The sequence below is a fragment of the Petromyzon marinus genome, chromosome 1 (assembly GCF_048934315.1).
Source record: "Petromyzon marinus isolate PM22_M1 ecotype Great Lakes invasive population chromosome 1, UKy_Petmar_22M1.pri1.0, whole genome shotgun sequence".
Classification (NCBI taxonomy): domain Eukaryota; kingdom Metazoa; phylum Chordata; class Hyperoartia; order Petromyzontiformes; family Petromyzontidae; genus Petromyzon; species Petromyzon marinus.
Genome location: NC_133667.1, coordinates 848173 through 873177, shown reverse-complemented (window position 1 = coordinate 873177; position 25005 = coordinate 848173). Strand labels below are relative to the sequence as shown.

At 53.4% G+C, this 25005-nt stretch overlaps 1 protein-coding gene and 1 long non-coding RNA gene across 2 annotated transcripts in view; one reads left to right on the top strand and one right to left on the bottom strand.

The window, feature by feature from the left end:
• Positions 1 to 274: 274 nt before the first annotated feature.
• Positions 275 to 2174, bottom strand: LOC142925123 (uncharacterized). Its single transcript, XM_076068000.1, has 3 exons — positions 2166 to 2174; positions 1671 to 1996; positions 275 to 1588 (listed from the first exon to the last, which is right to left on the bottom strand). The coding sequence occupies exons 1-3, from the start codon at positions 2172 to 2174 to the stop codon at positions 982 to 984; spliced, it is 942 nt and encodes a 313-aa protein (XP_075924115.1). The 3' UTR covers positions 275 to 981.
• Positions 2175 to 7098: 4924 nt separating this feature from the next.
• Positions 7099 to 25005, top strand: part of LOC142931187 (uncharacterized) — a 32035-nt gene continuing 14128 nt past the window's right edge. The window contains exon 1 of the long non-coding RNA XR_012947171.1: positions 7099 to 7588. This is a non-coding gene — a long non-coding RNA (uncharacterized LOC142931187). The remainder of the gene's footprint in view (positions 7589 to 25005) is intronic.

Genomic DNA, 25005 nt, shown 5'->3' with positions numbered 1-25005 from the left:
GGGGAGTTCGTCGGGGCGACGACGGGGAATCACTCTCGGCCACAAGAAAGGACTTCCCTCCTTGACGAGACTCAAGGGGGGAACGCGCGCGGCGTATAAAGTGAGCGGTGCGGATCGCACGGGGCTCACCACAAAGAGCAACGACATCAAACAACAACAACGACATCTCGCGCTCCCAACAACAACAACAATACAAACGGCATCTCCGCTTTTGGGAGAGACACCACCACCACCACCGCCACCCCTCACACAAATATCTCCTGTCAGGGGCTCATTAAACCGAACCTTTGTGTCTCTTTTTTATTGCTTTTCAATCCACAGTTTTGCTGAGCACGGGGCCATGAAGGCCGAGTAACGTTAAGCGGTCAGCAACAAACAGCGAGAGGGAAAGCTTCACTTGAAGTCGACTGTCTTGAGTTGAGCGAGGCTATTACAGTTGTAAGAGTTTGGGTAAAGGTGAGTATGGTGATGATTATAAAGACGATGACGATGAATGGAGGAGATCATTCTTGGGTGTGGTGCAGAGCGAGGGGAGAATGAGAAGTGGGGTGACTTGCAGTGTGGTGAGTGGGTGAGTGTGTTGTTGTTGTGACCTGCAGTGTGGTGAGTGGGTGAGTGTGTTGTTGTGACTTGCAGTGTGGTGAGTGGGTGAGTGTGTTGTTGTGACCTGCAGTGTGGTGAGTGGGTGAGTGTGTTGTTGTGACCTGCAGTGTGGTGAGTGGGTGAGTGGGTGTGTTGTTGTGACTTGCAGTGTGGTGAGTGGGTGAGTGTGTTGTTGTGACCTGCAGTGTGGTGAGTGGGTGAGTGTGTTGTTGTTACCTGCAGTGTGGTGAGTGGGTGAGTGTGTGTGTTGTTGTGACCTGCAGTGTGGTGAGTGGGTGAGTGAGTGTGAGTGAGTGTGTTGCTGTGACCTGCAGTGTGGTGAGTGGGTGAGTGTGTTGTTGTGACCTGCAGTGTGGTGAGTGGGTGAGTGTGTTGTTGTTACCTGCAGTGTGGTGAGTGGGTGAGTGTGTTGTTGTTACCTGCAGTGTGGTGAGTAGGTGAGTGTGTTGTTGTGACCTGCAGTGTGGTGAGTGGGCTAGTGTGTTGTTGTGACTTGCAGTGTGGTGAGTGGGTGAGTGTGTTGTTGTTACCTGCAGTGTGGTGAGTGGGTGAGTGTGTGTGTTGTTGTGACCTGCAGTGTGGTGGGTGAGTGAGTGTGAGTGAGTGTGTTGCTGTGACCTGTAGTGTGGTGAGTGGGTGAGTGAGTGTGAGTGAGTGTGTTGTTGTGACCTGCAGTGTGGTGAGTGGGTGAGTGTGTTGTTGTGACCTGCAGTGTGGTGAGTGGGTGAGTGTGTGTGTTGTTGTGACCTGCAGTGTGGTGAGTGGGTGAGTGTGTGTGTTGTTGTGACCTGCAGTGTGGTGAGTGGGTGAGTGAGTGTGTTGTTGTGACCTGCAGTGTGGTGAGTGGGTGAGTGTGTTGTTGTGACCTGCAGTGTGGTGAGTGGGTGAGTGTGTGTGTTGTTGTGACCTGCAGTGTGGTGAGTGGGTGAGTGAGTGTGTTGCTGTGACCTGCAGTGTGGTGAGTGGGTGAGTGTGTTGTTGTGACCTGCAGTGTGGTGAGTGGGTGAGTGTGTGTGTTGTTGTGACCTGCAGTGTGGTGAGTGGGTGAGTGAGTGTGTTGCTGTGACCTGCAGTGTGGTGAGTGGGTGAGTGTTGTTGTGACCTGCAGTGTGGTGAGTGGGTGAGTGTGTTGTTGTGACCTGCAGTGTGGTGAGTGGGTGAGTGAGTGTGTGTGTTGTTGTGACCTGCAGTGTGGTGAGTGGGTGAGTGAGTGTTGTGTGTTGTTGTGACCTGCAGGGTGATGAGTGGGTGAGTGTTGTTGTGACCTGCAGTGTGGTGAGTGTGTTGTTGTGACCTGCAGTGTGGTGTGTTGTTGTGACCTGCAGTGTGGTGAGTGGGTGAGTTTGTTGTTGTGACTTGCAGTGTGGTGAATGGGTAAGTTTGTTCTTGTGACCTACAGTGTGAATGAGTGGGTTAGTGTGTTGTTGTGACCTGCAGTGTGGTGAGTGGGTACATTGTTGTGACCTGCAGTTTGGTGGTTGACCCACAGTATGTGGTGAGATGAAACAAATGCAAACGATTTATAATGAAAGGAGATTAACACTGAAGCCAGCTAAACTTACATAGACCATTGTCAGTTTAGCACGTAGTCGGCTTTCGCGACCAGTATTATTCATAATAAAGGGTTTTGAGTTAGATCGCGTTATTTATAAATGTGTCGCAACCCTCCACCACCCAACACGGCCAATCAGTAAAAAAGTGTCACGTTGACAAAAGAGTGGATCCAAAACATTTACAATTTGACTAGTACGACGTTTCGCTGAAAATTTCATCCAGCATCTTCGGGCGATTTACCAGAATAGTGAAGCCATCCACCTACTTCCGGTCTTAAATAGTGCTGGATGACGTCATCATTGTTGAACCCCCATCAGGATTCGAGATCAGAGGCGGAGGTGTGTGGGTGGGGTGAATGCAATTATGGAATAGAGCGGTAATCAGCCACTTAGCACGTGACTCACCTGTAAGGAATTGCAATATATAAGTCCGATTTATCTCAGCCGCAATCAATACAGACATTACCCACAGTTCCACTTGGCACCGTCACGTGTCTGTCCGTCTATCTGGCTGACATTTGTCGTGGGGCGCCATTGGCTGGAGGCCACGCGCGCACCGCCCACTGCGCCTCCTCATTGGCTGTCCCTGACTTCACGTTCCGCGGTGGGTGTGACGACGTCACAGGGGAGCGGCCCAGCGCGCGGGTGGGGTGTGTGGGTGGGGCTGCGGGGGAAGGGCGGGGTTGGGGGGGGCTATTGGGGGGGGGCTATTGGGGGGTCTTCCTCTCGCCTTGTGGATGATGTCTCTCTGAACTTAACGTTGTCGCTGTGATGCGGTGCAGTCGAAGGTCAGGGATCGACAAAGCTGCGGTGCTCCATCCAGGGACTGCTTCGTGATCGGAACACCACCGCCTCGTATTCACCACGCAGCGCATTGCGACTCTCTTGAAATCAAGAGGGGTTTTTTGTTTAAATAGCTAATTTTAAAATAAATGTATCTTGTTGTTATTTAGGTTTCCGATCCCTGGTCTAAGACGACCCAACCGGGTCCACTCCCGCTACAGGCAAGGTCATTTTTTAGTTATCACCGATTTATCAATTTGCCATATTCTCTTAATTCTCACGTGACATCGCAGATCACAGCTCCACTTGCTCCGATGTTTATTTGTGTCGCCGCCGCAGTTCATTATCTCTTTACAAACGACACTCTACAGTAAATCCCTGGGTATCTCTCTGTGTGTGTCTCTATCTCTGTCTCTCTCTGTGTGTATCTCTCTGTGTGTGTGTCTCTGTGTATCTCTCTCTGTGTCTATCTCTGTGTGTCTCTCTCTGTGTGTCTCTCTGTGTGTCTCTCTCTCCCTCTGTGTATCTGTGTGTGTGTCTCTATCTCTGTGTCTCTCTATCTCTGTGTGTGTCTCTATCTCTGTGTCTCTCTCTGTGTCTATCTCTGTGTATCTCTCTCTGTGTGTGTCTATCTCTGTGTGTGTCTATCTCTGTGTGTGTATCTCTCTGTGTGTGTCTCTATCTCTGTGTGTGTCTCTCTCTCTGTGTGTGTCTCTCTCTCTCTGTGTCTATCTCTGTGTGTGTGCCTCTCTCTGTGTGTGTCTCTGTGTGTATCTCTCTCTGTGTATCTCTCTGTGTGTCTCTCTCTGTGTGTGTCTCTCTGTGTCTCTCTCTCTCTCTGTCTATCTCTGTGTGTGCCTCTCTCTGTGTGTGTCTCTGTGTGTGTCTCTCTCTGTGTATCTCTCTCTGTGTGTCTCTCTCTGTGTGTGTCTCTATCTCTGTGTGTGTCTCTCTCTGTGTATCTCTCTCTGTGTGTCTCTCTCTGTGTGTGTCTCTATCTCTGTGTGTGTGTCTCTCTCTGTGTCTATCTCTGTGTGTGTGTATCTCTCTCTGTCTCTCTCTGTGTGTCTCTATCTCTCTGCGTGTGTCTCTCTCTGTGTGTGTCTCTCTCTCTGTGTCTATCTCTGTGTGTGTCTCTCTCTGTGTGTCTCTGTGTGTGTGTGTCTCTGTGTCTCTCTATCTCTGTGTGTCTCTCTCTCTGTGTGTCTCTATCTCTGTGTGTGTGTCTCTCTCTGTGTCTCTCTATCTCTGTGTGTGTGTCTCTCTCTCTGTGTCTCTGTGTGTGTCTCTCTGTGTCTCTCTGTGTGTCTCTCTGTGTGTGTCTCTGTGTGTCTCTCTCTCTGTGTGTGTCTCTCTCTGTGTGTCTCTCTCTGTGTCTCTCTCTGTGTGTCTCTATCTCTGTGTCTCTGTGTATCTCTCTCTGTGTGTCTATCTCTGTGTATCTCTCTCTGTGTGTATATCTCTGTGTGTGTCTCTCTCTGTGTGTCTCTCTCTGTGTCTATCTCTGTATGTGTCTCTATATCTGTGTCTATCTCTGTGTGTCTCTGTGTGTGTCTCTGTGTGTGTCTCTCTGTGTGTCTCTCTCTGTGTGTGTCTGTGTCTCCCTCTCTCTGTGTCTCTCTCTGTGTGTGTCTCTCTCTGTGTCTCTCTGTGTGTCTCTGTGTGTCTCTCTCTCCCTCTGTGTCTCTCTCTCTGTCTCTCTCTGTGTCTCTCTCTCTGTGTGTCTCTCTCTCTGTCTCTCTCTCTGTGTGTCTCTGTGTGTGTCTCTTCAGGTCTTCTCGGCCACGGTCATTCCCTCCCTTCTCTACCTTCTCTATGCTTGTGAAACGCCGGTTAGAAACATTTAAGCTAGCCTGCCTACGACCCATCCTGGGTTTAACCAGGCTGGATTGTGTGAGGAGCTCACAAATCTTTTAAAGATCTGGGCAAGGTCCCATCGGTGAGCTCCTCCATAGGGCAAGGCTGCGTTGGCTGGGTCATGTAGCCCGCATCTCCATCCACCGCATGCCGAAACAGCTTTTGTTCGGCCGGATGGAGGGGGCTAAACGGGCGCGGCACGGGCTAGGGAAGAGATGGAGTGATGTGGTACAGGAGGACGTGGAGCTGAGTGGACTTGCCGATGACTGGTACCAGCGGTGTCAAGATCGGCCTCTGTGGAGGAGGCTCGTGAAGGGCGCTACTGGGCAGTTGGAGGCAGTCGCCCTCCAACAACAATGGAGGGCGGAGGAGCGACACAGTAGGGGGCACAGGTGGTGCATCAGCCAGTCATCTCAGTCAGTCGACCCGTGGCACCTGGGTCTGCCCCGTGACCTCCTGCCAGCGGGCGTTCGACACTTCACGTGGCCTCAAGGTGCACATGGCCTGGCACAAGCGTCGTGGTGACGCCGCCGCCACTTAGTGGCGAATGGCGGTTGTTGTTGTCTCTGTGTGTCTCTCGTGTCTCTCTCTCTCTCTGTGTCTCTCTCTGTGTCTCTGTGTGTCTCTCTCTGTCTCTGTTTGTGTCTCTCTGTTTGTGTCTCTCTCTGTGTGTGTCTCTCTCTGTGTGTCTCTCTCTCTCTCTGTGTCTCTCTCTGTGTCTCTGTGTGTCTCTCTCTCTGTCTCTCTCTGTCTCTCTCTCTGTTTGTGTCTCTGTGTGTGTGTGTCTCTCTCTCTCTCTCTCTGTGTCTCTCTGTGTCTCTCTCTCTGTCTCTCTCTCTGTGTCTCTGTGTGTCTCTGTGTCTCTCTCTGTGTCTCTCTCTCTGTGTCTTTGTGTCTCTCTCTGTGTGTCTCTCTCTGTGTGTCTCTCTCTGTGTCTCTCTATGTGTCTAACTCTGTGTCTCTCTCTGTGTGTCTCTCTGTGTGTCTCTCTGTGTCTCTCTCTCTATGTGTCTATCTCTGTGTGTGTCTCTCTCTCTGTCTCTCTCGAGCTCTCACCAGGCTAAACAAACCAAACCCACGAACGGTTCCTAACTTCTCACCATCGATGGAACTTCACCAGGACACCCATCAACCAACCCCGTGCAGTCTCCCGCGCCGGACGTCCGAGTCGGATCACCCGCACATGCGGCGTCTACAAGCCAACAAACAACAACAAACAACAACAAACAACAACAACAAACAACAACAAACAACCAACAACAAACAACCAACAACAAACAACATCCCCCCCTCCTCTGTGGTGTAAATCCATGGTACCCCGTTGCCATGACGACGGCGGGATGGTTGCGACACAACGCGAGCCGGAGACACGTGCGCGACAAGGGGGAGGGGGGGGGACGCGTCACGCAGCACGTGATGGAACAACCCCCACTCAAAGTCACGGCCGCCTGTTGTGTGTGTTGTGCGTGTGTGGTGTGTGTGTTGTGCGTGTGTGGTGTGTGTTGTGCGTGTGTGGTGTGTGTGTTGTGCGTGTGTGGTGTGTGTGTTGTGTGTGTGGTGTGTGTTGTGTTGTGTGTGGTGTGTGTGTTGGGTGTTGTGTGTGTGGTGTGTGTGGTGTGTGGTGTGGTGTGTGTTGTGTGTGTGTTTTGTGTGTGTGGTGTGTGGTGTGTGTTGTGTGTGTGTTGTGCGTGTGTGGTGTGTGTGTTTTGTGTGTGTTGTGTGTGTGTTGTGTGTGTGTTGTGTGTGTGTTGTGTGTGTGTTGTGTGGGTGGTGTGTGTTGTGTGTGTGGTGTGTGTGGTGTGTGTTGTGTGTGGTGTGTGTTGTGTGTGTGTTGTGTGTGTGTTGTGTGTGTGCGTGTTGTGTGTGTGGTGTGTGTGTGTGGTGTGTGTGCGTGTTGTGTGTGTGGGGTGTGTTTGGTGTGTGTGGCGTGGTGTGTGTGTGGTGTGTGTGTTGTGTGTGTGTGGTGTGTGTGGTGTGTGTGTGCGGTGTGTGTTGTGTGGTGTGTGGTGTGTGTGTTGTGTGTGTGTTGTGTGTGGTGTGTTTGTTGTGTGTGAGTGGTGTGTGGTGTGTGTGTGGTGTGTGTGGTGTGTGTGTGTGGTGTGTGTGTGTTGTATGTGGTGTGTGTGTGTGGTTTGTGTGTGTGTGTTGTGTCTCGTCGTCACGGAGACCCGAGCCGCCAATCATGCGAACGTACGGTTGTAGGGAGTGGGTGGGTAATGGGTGGGTGGTGGAGTTACAGCTCACGGAATGTGCGTGTGTGTGTTGTGCGTGTGTGTGTTGGGGTGAGAAAGGGCTGTGGGGAGGGAGGAGAGGGCGGTGACACCGGCTATACCGGAAGGCCGTCCCCAACCCTACACCCAGACACGCACGCAGCAGCAACAGCAGTGCGCACACCCCGGACTGTATATATGTGTGTGTGAGTGAGTGCGAGCGTCTGACAGCACCGCTCCCATTCATCACGACTCCTTAGCGGCGACGTGGAGCAAAAGCGGACGCCGCTGCACTGCCGGACAAATTCGCTCGCCGCTCGCTCGTCAGAAAACAGAAGTTGGATGGAACCGAGAAACACCGGTCCGGTGTGAGAGGGAGAGAGAGAGAGAGAGGCGGAGAGAGAGACGTCTCCCACGTCTCTCACGTCTCTCACGAGCCCGAGACAATCAGCGAGCAGCGACTCACTCCGAAGTCGGAACGCTGAAAGGTGGCAACGCAACGCAACGCGCGCACGGACGGACGGACGGGAAGGAGCCCCCCACCCACCCCGGAGCCCCCCACCCACCCCCACGAGTTTCGAGGTAAGAAGTTTATGAGTCCAGCGCAGGTGGCAGGTTCGAGAGGCAGCGAACGTTCGAGGCAAAGCTCCCCCGTGTATCCCACGGTGGAAGTTTCCGTTTGGCGAGTAGCGCCTCTGAAGGCCGGGCACACGAGAGGTGGTGGGTGGTCAGCGCCACGCCCGGCCGCCTTTGTCTCCCGAGTGGCGATGTTTACACACGCACACGCGCGCGCGCGTCGGTGTGTCTTGTGCGTTCACAGCTCTTGCCCCAACAGTCTGTTGAGGGCTAGACGGGTGATATTTGTCTGTGTTCACCTTTATGTGACAATGTACCTATTCGCCAACTGCAATACTTTGGGATTGCTGCGTCAAATTGCACGCGCTATTTAAAAAAAAAGGTCATTAGAATTTTTATTTTTTAAGTTCTCATCATCATCATCGGGCCTCCGTGGTGTGAAGAGCGCAGTCGTCCCCAGCTCTCATCGTCCACTCGATCTCTCTGCTGGACTCGCTCTATTCATGTGCTGTGCAGAAGGGCCATTGTCTGAAACGTCGCCCTTTATATATATAGGCGTATAAGGCCACACACGTACACACAGTGCTATTAATTCTTACATTATTATTCATTTACTCGATACAGAATGCGAAAGGGCCCTCGAGGAGATATCTCGCCCTGGCAGAGCAAGTCGCCACTTGCCACCCACTGCCGCCACGTGCCACCCACTGACGCCACGTGCCACCCACTGACGCCACTTGCCACCCACTGCCGCCACTTGCCACCCACTGCCGTTGAGCGAACGGCCGGATACTGAATGGCCGGACGTGTGAACCACGTGGTGGGGAGGCTGAGTTCTCGCCCAAGGCTGTGAGTCATTCCCTGTTAGCGATCAGGAGGCAGACGCCACGTGCGGTGGGGAGGCGACCGAAACTCTGCGTTTCTCTCTCTCGCGCGTCAACGTTGTTCATAATCGAGAAAATTCTACTAATGACACACATCGCTTCACCTAGAGTCCTAGACCAACACGACTCTGAAGCATAGCGACTCGCTGGCTTCCCGGCTTGTTTTATATTTCGCAATATTGTTTTATATTTCGCAATATTTCCAAGTGCCAGTCGTAAATTCGCAGCGCCCGTCGACGGCTGACCGCCTGCGGGCTTAGCAAAGCAACGAGGAACATCGCCGGCCGTCTGGAACTCGGCGTGTGTGAGAGAGACACTGAAAACCTACACCGCACTTTCTAAACGACGACTCATCATCATCAGCAGCGGCGGCGGCGGCTCACGCTCGTACGAGAGGGATGAGCTTGCGGCGAGGCGGTAGCAGTTCGGGCAGCCCGGGCCCCCGGTAGAGTGGGTGAAGTTCGCCGGTCAACTTTCCTTAACCCCAGCGGACCCACGTGGCGATTTCCCGACTCAGAGACGTGGGGGGTGGGGGGCCGCTCCCTAGGCCGTGCCACTCGGGGCGGCGCGTGGCCGGGGAGGGAGCCCCGTAGGGTTCGTGGGGAGGCTCGCAAGAGGCGGCGAGCGCTGAGCGTAGCAGAGTGTAGCAGAGTGTGCCCAGTGTGTATGGGGAGCGGTGGTGCAGCGGTTAGCGCTACGCTGCGCTACGAACCCGGCGACCCGGGTTCGATTCCCGCTCACGGCCAAAATCAGTGACGGTTATCTGAATCGGTCCTGGGCCTCCCCTAGGTCGGCTCAGCCTCAAATGCGTACCTGGTGGGGTGTGCAAAACATCAGCGCTGGGTAGACAAAGGCATCCGGGCGTGGCTCTGGTCACCCGGCCCTTCAGAGGTGCGCCGTGCCGGTCTTCATAGGTGCTACTTACTCGCAAACAGCACTTGCCCCAACAGTCTGTTGAAGGCTACACGGGGGATCTTTGTGTGGGGAGCGGTGGTGTAGCGGTCAAGCGCGCTGCGCTACGACCCTGGCGACCCGGGTTCGATTCCCGCTCACGGCCAACACCGATTATCTGAACCGGGCCTCCCCTAGGTCGACTCAGCCTCAAATGAGTACGCGGTGCGTAAAACATCGCCACTGGGGAGACAAAGGCGGCCGGGCGTGGTGCTGGCCACGCACCCCCTCGTGTGCCGTTTCGGCCTTCATAGGTGCTGCTCGCTAACAGCACTTGCCCCTACAGTCTGTTACAGGCTACACGGGGGATCTTTGTCTTTTTTTTTTGGACCTGCATGGGCCTCGACGTTTGGCGGAGACAGACCGCTCGCAAAACGTTCCCTTTGTCCGACACGATTTTTTTTAAAACTCTCAACACACGGGCGGGAGGAAGAGGAGGAGGAGGAGGGAGGGAGGGAGGAAGGGAGCAGGAGGGTGGCGAGGTGGATGGAAAACTACCCTGGCAAATGGACAGCGAAAGTGAAGAAATATGTGTGTTGTGTGTGTGTGTGTGCAGTACACCAGACGAAACTTTACGTCGTCATTTAACCAGACTCGCTCAGGGCAATTTTAAACGAGACTCTGAGCAACAAACACAGAGATTAATATAAATTAAATAAATAATTACCAACTACCCCATTTCAACGAAGACAATTTTGGGGGGAGGGGAGGGGATCGTCGCGTCGCTCTTGTTACCCTGCCCGGCCCGGGGGATTGGTGAGGTGATGGGTGAGGTGATGGGTGAGGTGATGGGTGAGGTGATGGGTGAGGTGATGGGTGAGGTGATGGGTGGATGGGTGAGGTGATGGGTGAGGTGATGGGTGGATGGGTGAGGTGATGGGTGAGGTGATGGGTGAGGTGATGGGTGAGGTGATGGGTGAGGTGATGGGAGGATGGGTGAGGTGATGGGTGGATGGGTGAGGTGATGGGTGAGGTGATGGGTGAGGTGATGGGTGGATGGGTGAGGTGATGGGTGAGGTGATGGGTGAGGTGATGGGTGAGGTGATGGGAGGATAGGTGAGGTGATGGGTGAGGTGATGGGTGGATGGGTGAGGTGATGGGTGAGGTGATGGGTGAGGTGATGGGTGAGGTGATGGGTGGATAGGTGGATGGGTGGATAGGTGGATGGATCGGTGGATGAACGGATCGGCAGATGGGTGGATGATGGGTGGATGAACGGATGGGTGGAGCTCACAATGCAAACTATGTGGCGGGATAACCGCCACCTGTGGACTTCGTGAGGCGGGATTGTGATCGGAGTTAAACCCAGCAGCGCATTTTGAAAACTTCCGACACCGTACGGAGTTCTGAAATGGAACAAAAAGAAAATCCACTGTTGGTGAGAATTAAGCGCGAGTTTTTTCTCTTAAAGTGACAAACCGTTTATTTGCGTGTGGATACACCGTACTGTATCGTAGGGCTGAACGATGTGGATAAAATATGTAATTGCGATGTTTCTGACATATATTGCGATTTGCGATTATATTTTGTAAAGTCAAGCTTCAGTTAAATATTCACTGTGTAATAGATTTACAACACGTGATGGAGCATTACCACGTGATACCATCACAATATGAACTGCTCTAGATATTCTAATGCAAGGATGAGAACTTAAAATATATTAATTGCTTCCAACGTGTATTTATTAAAATTATTGAATTGAAATACATAGAACAATTAAGTTAAATAAATAAAGTTATAATGATAACAAATACAACAATTCCAATAAGAAAGAAATAGGACTTTTAAATTGTTTTGCCTTTGCGATTTGCTAATCACATTGTTTCAAATTTCGATTTTAAATCGATTAATCGTTCAGCCCTACTTTGTGGTACGCACATACAATCACGTGTGCGTCGTATTGAACGTACGCCGTACCATATATATAAACGATAAATAATGACAATACGTTGTATCGCGGCAACGTCTAGTTAGCGGTGTTCCAGCAACTGCACAGAGTTGGGGGAGAGACCTTCATCTAGCAGTGGATAGAGTAAGGAGGCTGTGAATCATCACGATCGTCACCGTGGCATTTTAACTCAATCTGATGCGACGAGGGCGCCGGCATCAATTTTTACTCGCTCTCAATTTCTCGAAGCGATTGCTCGCGCGATTGGCGGTGCGAAATAAGTTCAACGTACACACATATATACGTAACAGTACAATCATTGATTTAAAACAACTTTTTTTTTGTATGTACCACCGCACTGACTGAGCGGGACGCTGGCTTGCTCAGTGAACGACCTCCACACTACAAGTTTAGTCGCCAGCTGTAGCATCGACCGTGGCGATTCTCTTGATGGTATTACACGCGACGCGTCTTGTAATCACCAACTCGACCCGCCGATGCTGCCGCCGCTGCTTTGGCGCTAGCGCGCCAACCAACAACAAACACAACAACAAACGCAACACGCTCCGTGTCAATACCACTCGGCGTGTGTGTGTGTGTGACTTTAAAACATATATATGAAAGAGGCGACGTTTCGGGCGATGATCCTTCTTCGCGGCACACACACACACACAGAGTCTGAGATGCGTGTGTGTGTTTGCAATGATACCGGGAGTCGTGCCCAGATGCGATCTCGAACACGGGAGACGGACACAGGGAGGAGTTGGACGCCGTTGATTGAACCCTTCCAAAAGTGAGACAACGTCCAGGTCTTTGGCACGAGCTTCCAACCAAGGCGCACTGCACCACGCGCTTTCATGCGCGCTTCTGCGGCTGTCTGGAACGCTCTTCCTCCCGATGTTAGGAAGCCACTGGAGCTTACGCCGCTTTAAAATCTAAGGTTGAGAACTGCGTTTTGTCTTGAGCTTGTTGACCTTCCCGCCCCACGCCTCCTATTTGAAACGGTTGGCTACGCACGGTGCGAAAGAAGTTCAACGCACGTACTACGTCAAGCTCTCACTCTTACAGAGGACAGCAGAGGAAGACAATAAGGCACCTCTTAAATTTTGACTTGAAACTTTCGTGACTGCAGGAATTCATATTCTTTGGTTCTTTCGGTAAAGCCGCGTAGATAGGAGAAAAAGAATGTGAATTAAAAAAAAAACCTCACTATGTTTCGATCGCAACACAGGTGGTCATCATCAGGAAAAGGGGGGTTAGCCTCTCAAGGCAAACAACCATCACTTACATTACGACATTAACATTAGCTGCCCTGCCCATGCTGCTGACACTTGGGCTACGCCCATTTTAAACCTTTATAAACAGTTTGCCTTTAGAGGCTAACCCCCTTTTCCTGATGACGACCGCTTGTGTTGCGATGGGAACGTCGTGGTTTTTATCTTAATTTTTATTCACATTATTATTGTTATTTTTCTATATACGTGACTTACCGAAAGAACCAAAGAATAAGGCACGTCTTGTTTGAACCGCGAAGTTTCCAATAACCCAGCGGTGTGGGGCACGGCAGTCGTGCCACTGGACTCGAGGTGGGGGAGGAGGGTTGGGCAGACCATTAGGGCTTCGTGGTGGAGGCCGTGGGTCACCGATCCGGGCAGGAAACGCGAGTAACCAGACTCGCGCGGGCGACGTTTAAAGCGGGAAGAGCTCCGAGCTAAATTTAAACTCTTCCCAACCCTTCACCTGCACGGCCCGGGAGATGGGGAATGGGGTGGGAGATTGGGAATGGGGTGGGAGATTGGGATTGGGGTGGGAGATGAGGATTGGGGTGGGAGATGGTGATTGGGGTGGGAGATTGGGAATGGGGTGGGAGATGGTGATTGGGGTGGGAGATTGGGAATGGGGTGGGAGATTGGGATTGGGGTGGGAGATTGGGAATGGGGTGGGAGATTGGGAATGGAGTGGGAGATTGGGATTGGGGTGGGAGATTGGGAATGGGGTGGGAGATTGGGAATGGAGTGGGAGATGGGGAATTGAGTGGGAGATTAGGATTGGGGTGGGAGATTGGGATTGGGGTGGGAGATTGGGATTGGGGTGGGAGATTGGGATTGGGGTGGGAGATTGGGAATGGGGTGGGAGATTGGGAATGGGGTGGGAGATTGGGAATGGGGTGGGAGATGGGGATTGGGGTGGGAGTGGAACTGGAGCCGATGGCACGGGCGGCACTGGCAGCAGTTGGCTCTGTACTACGGTGCGAAAAAAGTTCAACATCCATACATACGATAAGCGGACCACATCAGGTGCACATCCCCATCCCTCCAAGCTAATACTAATACAAGTACAGTATATAGATTTCACATATCGCATCGGCCACACGGATGATTCAGGAGGCGTATTATTATTATGTATTGTCCGATCTCAGTTGTTGTTACTTGTGTTCTGCACGACGACGCTCCGCAGGACTACGATGATTTTGCGGCAGCTTCCTTTTTGATTTCTCGACGTGAAGCAAATTCAAATTAAAAAAAACCTCAACACGTTCGCCAATAACAACGGCAACACTCCTCCGATATAATAGCCGACGTTTTGGCCAGTCGCCCTTCTTCATTGCGCACCTACACAGCCGCTGTACGTGCTGCGAAGGCCCATTGCCTGAAACGTCGCCCATTGTATGACTTTGTTTTTTAAAGGGTCACGGTGTCGTCGTTGGCAACGGAACTCAGCGTGTTGAGTTTATCGTCGACCGTGCTTTGTGCACCACTCCCAACGCGGCCGCAGCAGCGGTGGCAGCAATCGTCGGATAGAAATTGTCGAAGAAAATGCGGTTACAAAGCAAACCGAAAAAAAACCCCATCGCAGCCTACCCGGTCGGGCGACAGGCGACTCGGGCAAATGAGCGTGAGGGCACCCGCGGGGTAGAGATCCGTACCGTACAGCACAGGACTGGGCACAGGGGCAAGGCAGGACGCGGGGGCACAGCGGCCGCATGGACGTGGGAAAAGGTTTATTCATTTATTTAGTTTTGAAGTCAGCCTGGAAATATACACGGCGTGCTTTCCCTTTGCAAATTAAACTTCCGTTGAACTCGACCGCTGCCAAAGCCGCTGCTGCTGTTGCTCTGACTTTGTGCGTGTTCAGGAAGCGGGGTGGGGGGGGCGCGGAATGGTAGACGCGCGGCCTCCATCGCCGCTTGCGAAATATCCGTCGGGAATCTCCCCGTGGCACCTTTGCCGCGCCGTGGCGGAGTTTTCAGTTTTCCCAGAGGGTTCGCCGGTCCGGTTTTGGGAGAAACACGGAGGTTCAGCGGCAGCAGCCGCGTCAGATGGAGACGTTTGACTGCTTCAGAGAGCCATCTTTCTCTTCCCTTGCTTCTGACGATTTCAAAAATATAAAAACTGGCGGTTCCGATTCATAATTGCTTTCAGTTTGGGTCAGCCCGTCGTGTCGTTATAACGCCGATTCAGTTCACGACAACCCTCCGCCACCAACCGACCAAATCAAGTTGTCCACACTCGCGGGCAAATGTGGCCCTCAAACTGATCTGGGTGTTTCGGCAACAACGGAGAAGAAGGATGTGCAGCAGGAGGAATGCTGACAAGCCAGATCGACGTTTTGACAATTTTTACACCGGCTGTCATAGGTGCCACGTAACGCATATATACCGTACCGGTACGTACGTTCATCTTCCTTCGCACCGTACATAGCCAACCGCGCTAATTGGAGGTGTTGTGGTGGGGGGGGGGGGGTGGTATGCATGGCCGACAAACTAAACACAACAACAGCCGACAGTTTGTGTTTAGTTTTGTTGTTGTGCATGCGCATAGCAACCGGGGCGAACAAGTGGGGACATCAGCGCGGCTCGGCACACTCGCCAGGAAGACGCATTCCAACCATTTTATATCACGGTGGCCCCGCGTTCTTTCTTTCGGTGTTTTTTTTGTTGTTGCCGCAGAGCGATAAAAATGCTTTATTGCCACAGCTGAGACGGAGGCATCTGCAGATGCCGGGGCCACTTTGAAGCGGCGTTTTAATAGCGGAGGGCGCAGCGCTCAAGCGGGTCCCCACATGTGCGTGCGGGCCGGCTGGCGCGCATCAGCCAGCGCAAGCGGTCGATGCGCTCCGACTGGCGCGACGCCGGTGGGGAGCGCGACCGCCACGTCGCCTTCTCCCGCCACCCCTCGGAAGCGAACTCGGCGTGGACGGCGGCGCCGCGATGGCGGCGAGTTGACGACAGGCGGTCGTGGGTTCGATCCCGACCCCTTCTGTATGAGTTCCGATTTAAAGCTTTCGTGACTGCAGTGATTCGTGTTCTTGGTTCTTTCGGTAGAGTCACGTCGAAGGGAAACAATAAAATTCTCACGCCGTTTCGACTGTAACACAAACAGTCATCATCAGGTGTATAGTTGGAGTTTGCGTCTCTCTCTCGCTCACTCCCCCCGTGGTCGTGTGGATTTTTCTCCGGGTCCTCCGGTTTTTCCCTTCACATTCATAATCCGCATCGCCACGCGTTTATAGAGTAATTTGGCTGGCTGCTATAAATTTCCACGTGACAAGCCACTTGGTTGAGCTGTCACTTGTGGCCAGGCCGCTTCTCAATAAAGAGCTACGCAGCTCAGTGGGCCTTACCTGGTACAATAAAAAATAGTTCCGTTTAGAATGGAAAACCAAACCCGACGCGTTCGTCAATAACCTCCGCTCGCTCGCGCGCACCCTCGCAGGAACACGCGTGCACCCTCGCAGGAACACGCGTGCACCCTCGCAGGAACACGCGTGCATCCTCGCAAGAACACGCGTGCATCCTCGCAAGAACACGCGCGTGTCGGGCGATGCAGTGGGCGATGGGGGGGGGCCCTTCTCTTGGCAGCGCAGAAGCAGCATCGTCAGGGTCAATCGTCGACCTCACCGGAAATATAAACGACCGGCTGAGTGGACGAATTTATCTTCACCGGTGGCAGGAAGGAGGGTTTTTGTTGGCGTGCGACATGTGTCGGACGCGGAAGCACGGCCGCTTGCCGTCAACAGCGCGGCAGTCCGGGCGCTGCTGCCGATGGCGATCCGTGACGAGATAATGCGCCCGCCGTTACGGGGAAAAAGAGTTTTTCCGGCCACAACACCGCGGGTTTCAAACAACGGGCCACCTGGCGGGCCCTGCACAAAGGCAAAGGGATGCAGAACTCCTGCAGGCGGGAGGATTATAATTTTTTCTCCCCCCCCCCCCCCCGAACTACCACGCGCTGCACGAAAGTGCGTTTAACGGTCGGTGGGTTCGGAACGCTTGGGGGGTGACTAGCGTCGTCGTAAGGACAACGACACGGGCCATGTCGTTTGTCATTTAGCGCCGCCACTCGCGCAAAGTGCAGAGCGGCGCGCTGCTGCCGGTGGGATCCGCAACGCTGCGGGCGGTCACTTTGGGGCGGCCGCGCGCGGGGTCGGGGTAAGCCAACGCAGCCGCAAGCGGCGCCAACAATTGCCCAGGCTCCGTGGTCCGACATTGGGACGCGTCGCGAACTCCGTGGGTACTTTCTTCACGCGCTTTGTCCCCGTACAAACGGAGTCGTTCCCAGGGAAAAGAGCCAGGCCCACAGACAAAAGTTGAGACCCCCAAAGTGGCTGGGACTTGAGGGTGAGGAAATACGCAGCACGTGGCCTCGCGAGGAAGGATGCTCTCGGATTGCGAGAGGCCGCTAAACACTTCAGGATAAACTGTGACAACAACTGTGGCCGGCCACTTTTCCTGCCCACCAATAATCACTCTGCGCTGATGATGATGATGATGTCGTAGGGCGAATGAGGAGCGACGATTTGAGATTCAGTTCTCAGTGATTTAGCCGATTGATTGCTTTGTCTGAGAGTCGGTGACTCACAGATTCGCTCACCCACTCGCTGGCTCCCATGCAACAACACCCATATACACACGCATCCACCACTGCCTTCACGTGTATAGGTGTGGGGCAGCGTGAAGTTCTTTGCTCCTCAACGGTTTTGAGTTTTTGTAGCCACAGGCGCACTCGGGAGGGAGCGAGGGAGGGGAGGAGACGGGAGGAGAGTGGAGGGGAGGGGAGGAGAGGGGAGGGGAGGAGAGTGGAGGGGAGGGGGGAGGAGGGTTCTCCACCCGTCAAGTTGGGACTCTCCTCATCTCCCGTGGTTCGTGCTGCTCATTGGTTCTGAGGAAGTTGGAAAGCCACGCAGGGCAGTGGTGGTGATGGGCTCGCTGATGAGCTGTGTGTAGTAGAAACCGTGCAGTGTGGTGGTGATGGGCTCGTTGATGAGCTGTGTAGTAGAAACCGTGCAGTGTGGTGGTGGTGATGGGCTCGCTGATGAGCTGCGTGTAGTAGAAACCGTGCAGTGTGGTGGTGGTGATGGGCTCGCTGATGAGCTGTGTAGTAGAAACCGTGCAGTGTGGTGGTGGTGATGGACTCGCTGATGAGCTGTGTGTAGTAGAAACCGTGCAGTGTGGTGGTGATGGGCTCGCTGATGAGCTGTGTGTAGTAGAAACCGTGCAGTGTGGTGGTGGTGATGGTGGTGATGGGCTCGCTGATGAGCTGCGTGTAGTGAAAACCGTGCAGTGTGGTGGTGGTGATGGGCTCGCTGATGAGCTGTGTAGTAGAAACCGTGCAGTGTGGTGGTGGTGATGGGCTCGCTGGTGAGCTGCGTGTAGTAGAAACCGTGCAGTGTGGTGGTGGTAGTGATGGGCTCGCTGATGAGCTGCGTGTTGTGGAAGCAGGGCAGTGTTGGTGGTGGGTGTTTCCACCTCTCCCGCTCCGTTCGGCGTGGATTGCTCCCCGCGCGCTCTCCGCACCGACCGGAGCAGCCCAGAGTGCACGGTGCACGAATTCACCTTTGCCCATCAAAGCCTCATTCAATCTTAAGCCCAAAATGTGAATAATTTGCTGCGCAGAATGCGTGGGCAACATCCCGCGGGTCGCGTAAAACGATGGATAACCTTGCGGGGGGGAAAAACAGAAAATTCGACGACGTTATTATTGACGAGGGGAACCCGTGGGTGACTTGTCACGGCGCGTAACAAAAGTCCCCCCCCCCGAACCTAAATAACTGCACCATGAAGCTCGGATGATGCGGCGTTAATGGCCGAAATCAAAGGCTTCCGTGAAAACCAAAAAACCCTTGTGATGCAAATTCTCCTGCCAGGGGCTTCTGCGTTACCGTCTCGCACGGAGCACCAAGCACACCGGCGCCGATGTCTGGGTAGCGTCTGACTGCTCGTGGTGTCTGGGTAGAGTCTTACTGCTCGTGGTGTCTGACTGCTCGTGGTGTCTGGGTAGCGTCTGACTGCTCGTGGTGTCTGGGTAGAGTCTCACTGCTCGTGTCTGGCTAGAGTCTCACTGCTCGTGCTGTCTGGCTAGAGTCTCACTGCTCGTGATGTCTGGCTAGAGTCTGACTGCTCGTGGTGTCTGGGTAGAGTCTCACTGCTCGTGATGTCTGGGTAGAGTCTCACTGCTCATGGTGTCTGGCTAGAGTCTGACTGCTCGTGGTGTCTGGGTAGCGTCTGACTGCTCGTGATGTCTGGCTAGAGTCTCACTGCTCATGGTGTCTGACTGCTCGTGGTGTCTGGCTAGAGTCTGACTGCTCGTGGTGTCTGGCTAGAGTCTCACTGCTCGTGGTGTCTGGCTAGAGTCTCACTGCTCGTGGTGTCTGGGTAGAGTCTCACTGCTTGTGGTGTCTGGGTAGAGTCTCACTGCTTGTGGTGTCTGGCTAGAGTCTGACTGCTCGTGGTGTCTGGGTAGAGTCTCACTGCTCGTGGTGTCTGGCTAGAGTCAGACTGCTCGTGGTGTCTGGCTAGAGTCTCACTGCTCGTGGTGTCTGGCTAGAGTCTCACTGCTTGTGGTGTCTGGCTAGAGTCTGACTGCTCGTGGTGTCTGGGTAGAGTCTCACTGCTCGTGGTGTCTGGCTAGAGTCTGACTGCTCGTGGTGTCTGGCTAGAGTCTCACTGCTCGTGGTGTCTGGGTAGAGTCTCACTGCTTGTGGTGTCTGGGTAGAGTCTCACTGCTCGTGGTGTCTGGCTAGAGTCTCACTGCTCGTGGTGTCTGGGTAGAGTCTCACTGCTCGTGGTGTCTGGCTAGAGTCAGACTGCTCGTGGTGTCTGGGTAGAGTCTCACTGCTTGTGGTGTCTGGGTAGAGTCTCACTGCTCGTGGTGTCTGGCTAGAGTCTGACTGCTCGTGGTGTCTGGCTAGAGTCTCACTGCTCGTGGTGTCTGGCTAGAGTCTCACTGCTCGTGGTGTCTGGCTAGAGTCTGACTGCTCGTGGTGTCTGGGTAGAGTCTCACTGCTCGTGGTGTCTGGCTAGAGTCTGACTGCTCGTGATGTCTGGCTAGAGTCTGACTGCTCGTGGTGTCTGGCTAGAGTCTCACTGCTCGTGGTGTCTGGGTAGAGTCTCACTGCTCGTGGTGTCTGGGTAGAGTCTCACTGCTCGTGGTGTCTGGCTAGAGTCTCACTGCTCGTGGTGTCTGGGTAGAGTCTCACTGCTCGTGGTGTCTGGCTAGAGTCTGACTGCTCGTGGTGTCTGGGTAGAGGCTCACTGCTTGTGGTGTCTGGGTAGAGTCTCACTGCTCGTGATGTCTGGCTAGAGTCTGACTGCTCGTGGTGTCTGGCTAGAGTCAGACTGCTCGTGGTGTCTGGCTAGAGTCTGACTGCTCGTGGTGTCTGGGTAGAGTCTCACTGCTCGTAGTGTCTGGCTAGAGTCTAACTGCTCGTGGTGTCTGGCTAGAGTCTCACTGCTCGTGGTGTCTGGCTAGAGTCTCACTGCTCGTGGTGTCTGGGTAGAGTCTCACTGCTCGTGATGTCTGGCTAGAGTCAGACTGCTCGTGGTGTCTGGGTAGAGTCTCACTGCTCGTGGTGTCTGACTAGAGTCTGACTGCTCGTGATGTCTGGCTAGAGTCTGACTGCTCGTGATGTCTGGCTAGAGTCAGACTGCTCGTGGTGTCTGGGTAGAGTCTCACTGCTCGTGGTGTCTGGGTAGAGTCTCACTGCTCGTGGTGTCTGGCTAGAGTCTCACTGCTCGTGGTGTCTGGGTAGAGCCTCACTGCTCGTGGTGTCTGGCTAGAGTCTCACTGCTCGTGGTGTCTGGGTAGAGTCTCACTGCTCGTGATGTCTGGCTAGAGTCTGACTGCTCGTGGTGTCTGGCTAGAGTCTCACTGCTCGTGGTGTCTGGGTAGAGTCTCGCTGCTCGTGGTGTCTGGCTAGAGTCTCACTGCTCGTGGTGTCTGGCTAGAGTCTCACTGCTCGTGGTGTCTGGCTAGAGTCTCACTGCTCGTGGTGTCTGGCTAGAGTCTCACTGCTCGTGGTGTCTGACTACTCGTGATGTCTGGCTAGAGTCTCACTGCTTGTGGTGTCTGGCTAGAGTCTCACTGCTCGTGGTGTCTGGCTAGAGTCTCACTGCTTGTGGTGTCTGGCTAGAGTCTGACTGCTCGTGGTGTCTGGCTAGAGTCTCACTGCTCGTGGTGTCTGACTGCTCGTGGTGTCTGGGTAGAGTCTCACTGCTCGTGGTGTCTGGCTAGAGTCTCACTGCTCGTGGTGTCTGGCTAGAGTCTCACTGCTCGTGGTGTCTGGCTAGAGTCTGACTGCTCGTGGTGTCTGGCTAGAGTCTCACTGCTCGTGGTGTCTGGGTAGAGTCTCACTGCTCGTGGTGTCTGGCTAGAGTCTCACTGCTCGTGGTGTCTGGCTAGAGTCTGACTGCTCGTGGTGTCTGGGTAGAGTCTCACTGCTCGTGATGTCTGGCTAGAGTCTGACTGCTCGTGATGTCTGGCTAGAGTCTGACTGCTCGTGGTGTCTGGCTAGAGTCTGACTGCTCGTGGTGTCTGGCTAGAGTCTCACTGCTCGTGGTGTCTGGGTAGAGTCTGACTGCTCGTGGTGTCTGACTGCTCGTGGTGTCTGGGTAGAGTCTCACTGCTCGTGGTGTCTGACTGCTCGTAGTGTCTGGGTAGAGTCTCACTGCTCGTGGTGTCTGGCTAGAGTCTCACTGCTCGTGGTGTCTGGGTAGAGTCTCACTGCTCGTGGTGTCTGGCTAGAGACTGACTGCTCGTGGTGTCTGGGTAGAGTCTCACTGCTCGTGATGTCTGGCTAGAGTCTCACTGCTCGTGGTGTCTGGCTAGAGTCTCACTGCTCGTGGTGTCTGGCTAGAGTCTGACTGCTCGTAGTGTCTGGCTAGAGTCTCACTGCTCGTGGTGTCTGGCTAGAGTCTCACTGCTCGTGGTGTCTGGGTAGAGTCTCACTGCTCGTGGTGTCTGGGTAGAGTCTGACTGCTCGTAGTGTCTGGCTAGAGTCTCACTGCTCGTGGTGTCTGGGTAGAGTCTCACTGCTCGTGGTGTCTGGCTAGAGTCTCACTGCTCGTGGTGTCTGACTGCTCGTAGTGTCTGGGTAGAGTCTGACTGCTCGTGGTGTCTGGGTAGAGTCTGACTGCTCGTGATGTCTGGCTAGAGTCTCACTGCTCGTGGTGTCTGGCTAGAGTCTCACTGCTCGTGGTGTCTGGCTAGAGTCTCACTGCACGTGATGTCTGGTTAGAGTCTGACTGCTCGTGGTGTCTGGCTAGAGTCTCACTGCTCGTGGTGTCTGACTGCTCGTAGTGTCTGGGTAGAGTCTCACTGCTCGTGGTGTCTGGCTAGAGTCAGACTGCTCGTGGTGTCTGGCTAGAGTCTGACTGCTCGTGGTGTCTGGCTAGAGTCTCACTGCTCGTGGTGTCTGGGTAGAGTCTCACTGCTTGTGGTGTCTGGCTAGAGTCTGACTGCTCGTGGTGTCTGGCTAGAGTCTCACTGCTCGTGGTGTCTGACTGCTCGTAGTGTCTGGGTAGAGTCTCACTGCTCGTGGTGTCTGGGTAGAGTCTCACTGCTCGTGGTGTCTGGCTAGAGTCTCACTGCTCGTGGTGTCTGGGTAGAGTCTGACTGCTCGTGGTGTCTGGGTAGAGTCTCACTGCTCGTAGTGTCTGGGTAGAGTCTGACTGCTCGTGGTGTCTGGGTAGAGTCTCACTGCTCGTGGTGTCTGGGTAGAGTCTCACTGCTCGTGGTGTCTGGCTAGAGTCTGACTGCTCGTGGTGTCTGGGTAGAGTCTGACTGCTCGTGGTGTCTGGCTAGAGTCTCACTGCTCGTGGTGTCTGGGTAGAGTCTCACTGCTTGTGGTGTCTGGCTAGAGTCTGACTGCTCGTGGTGTCTGGCTAGAGTCTCACTGCTCGTGGTGTCTGACTGCTCGTAGTGTCTGGGTAGAGTCTCACTGCTCGTGGTGTCTGGCTAGAGTCTCACTGCTCGTGGTGTCTGGGTAGAGTCTCACTGCTCGTGGTGTCTGGCTAGAGTCTGACTGCTCGTGGTGTCTGGCTAGAGTCTCACTGCTCGTGGTGTCTGGGTAGAGTCTCACTGCTCGTGGTGTCTGACTGCTCGTAGTGTCTGGCTAGAGTCTGACTGCTCGTGGTGTCTGGGTAGAGCCTCACTGCTCGTGGTGTCTGGCTAGAGTCTGACTGCTCGTGGTGTCTGGGTAGAGTCTCACTGCTCGTGGTGTCTGGGTAGAGTCTGACTGCTCGTGGTGTCTGGCTAGAGTCTCACTGCTCGTGGTGTCTGGCTAGAGTCTCACTGCTCGTGGTGTCTGGGTAGAGTCTCACTGCTTGTGGTGTCTGGCTAGAGTCTGACTGCTCGTGGTGTCTGGCTAGAGTCTCACTGCTCGTGGTGTCTGACTGCTCGTAGTGTCTGGGTAGAGTCTCACTGCTCGTGGTGTCTGGCTAGAGTCTCACTGCTCGTGGTGTCTGGGTAGAGTCTCACTGCTCGTGGTGTCTGGCTAGAGTCTCACTGCTCGTGGTGTCTGGCTAGAGTCTCACTGCTCGTGGTGTCTGGGTAGAGTCTGACTGCTCGTGGTGTCTGGGTAGAGTCTCACTGCTCGTGGTGTCTGGCTAGAGACTGACTGCTCGTGGTGTCTGGGTAGAGTCTCACTGCTCGTGGTGTCTGGGTAGAGTCTCACTGCTCGTGGTGTCTGACTGCTCGTGGTGTCTGGCTAGAGTCTGACTGCTCGTAGTGTCTGGGTAGAGTCTCACTGCTCGTGGTGTCTGGGTAGAGTCTCACTGCTCGTGGTGTCTGACTAGAGTCTCACTGCTCGTGGTGTCTGGCTAGAGTCTGACTGCTCGTAGTGTCTGGGTAGAGTCTCACTGCTCGTGGTGTCTGGCTAGAGTCTCACTGCTCGTGGTGTCTGGGTAGAGTCTCACTGCTCGTGGTGTCTGGCTAGAGTCTCACTGCTCGTGGTGTCTGGCTAGAGTCTCACTGCTCGTGGTGTCTGGGTAGAGTCAGACTGCTCGTGGTGTCTGGCTAGAGTCTCACTGCTCGTGGTGTCTGGCTAGAGTCTCACTGCTCGTGGTGTCTGGCTAGAGTCTCACTGCTCGTGATGTCTGACTGCTCGTGGTGTCTGGCTAGAGTCTCACTGCTCGTGGTGTCTGGCTAGAGTCTGACTGCTCGTGGTGTCTGGCTAGAGTCTGACTGCTCGTGGTGTCTGGCTAGAGTCTCACTGCTCGTGGTGTCTGGCTAGAGTCTGACTGCTCGTGGTGTCTGACTAGAGTCTGACTGCTCGTGGTGTCTGACTAGAGTCTGACTGCTCGTAGTGTCTGGGTAGAGTCTCACTGCTCGTGGTGTCTGGGTAGAGTCTCACTGCTCGTGGTGTCTGGCTAGAGTCTGACTGCTCGTGGTGTCTGGCTAGAGTCTGACTGCTCGTGGTGTCTGGGTAGAGACTGACTGCTCGTGCTGGTGGTGGCAGCTGTCGTTGAAATTGTGTTTCCGAGCCACTCCAGGAAGTTCCCTGTCGTTATTGACAGCTAGATCTGTAGTAGAGACAGATCTTCTTGTTATTGACGGCTAGATCTGTAGTACAGACAGATCTTCTTGTTATTGATGGCTAGATCTGTAGTAGAGACATATCTTCTTGTCATTGATGGATAGATCTGTAGTGTTTAGAGACAGTTCTTCTTGTTATTGACGGTAGCTCTGTAGTATTTAGAGACATGTCTTTGTGTTATTGATGGCTAGATCTGTAGTAGAGACAGATCTTCTTGTCATTGACGGATAGATCTGTAGTGTTTAGAGACACATCTTCTTGTTATTGACGGTAGCTCTGTAGTATTTAGAGACATGTCTTCGTGTTATTGATGGCTAGATCTGTAGTATTTAGAGACATGTCTTCGTGTTATTGATGGCTAGATCTGTAGTATTTAGAGACATGTCTTCGTGTTATTGATGGCTAGATCTGTAGTATTTAGAGACATGTCTTCGTGTTATTGATGGCTAGATCTGTAGTATTTAGAGACATGTCTTCGTGTTATTGATGGCTAGATCTGTAGTATTTAGATACAGGTCTTCGTGTTATTGATGGCTAGATCTGTAGTATTTAGAGACATATCTTCTTGTCATTGCTGGATAGATCTGTAGTATTTAGAGATGGGTATTCTTGTTATTGATGGCTAGATCTGTAGTATTTAGAGACATTTCTTCTTGTTATTGACGGTAGCTCTGTAGTATTTAGAGACATGTCTTTGTGTTATTGATGGCTAGATCTGTAGTAGAGACAGATCTTCTTGTCATTGACGGATAGATCTGTAGTATTTAGAGACAGATCTTCTTGTTATTGACGGATAGATCTGTAGTATTTAGAGACGGGTATTCTTGTTATTGATGGCTAGATCTGTAGTATTTAGAGACATATCTTCTTGTTATTGACGGTAGCTC

Excerpts from the sequence above, each read along its gene's own strand:
- LOC142925123 (XM_076068000.1), bottom strand. Across the intron at positions 1,589-1,670 it reads ACCCACTCACCACACTGCAG|GTCACAACAACACACTCACC; the intron begins GTCACAGCAACA and ends ACCACACTGCAG.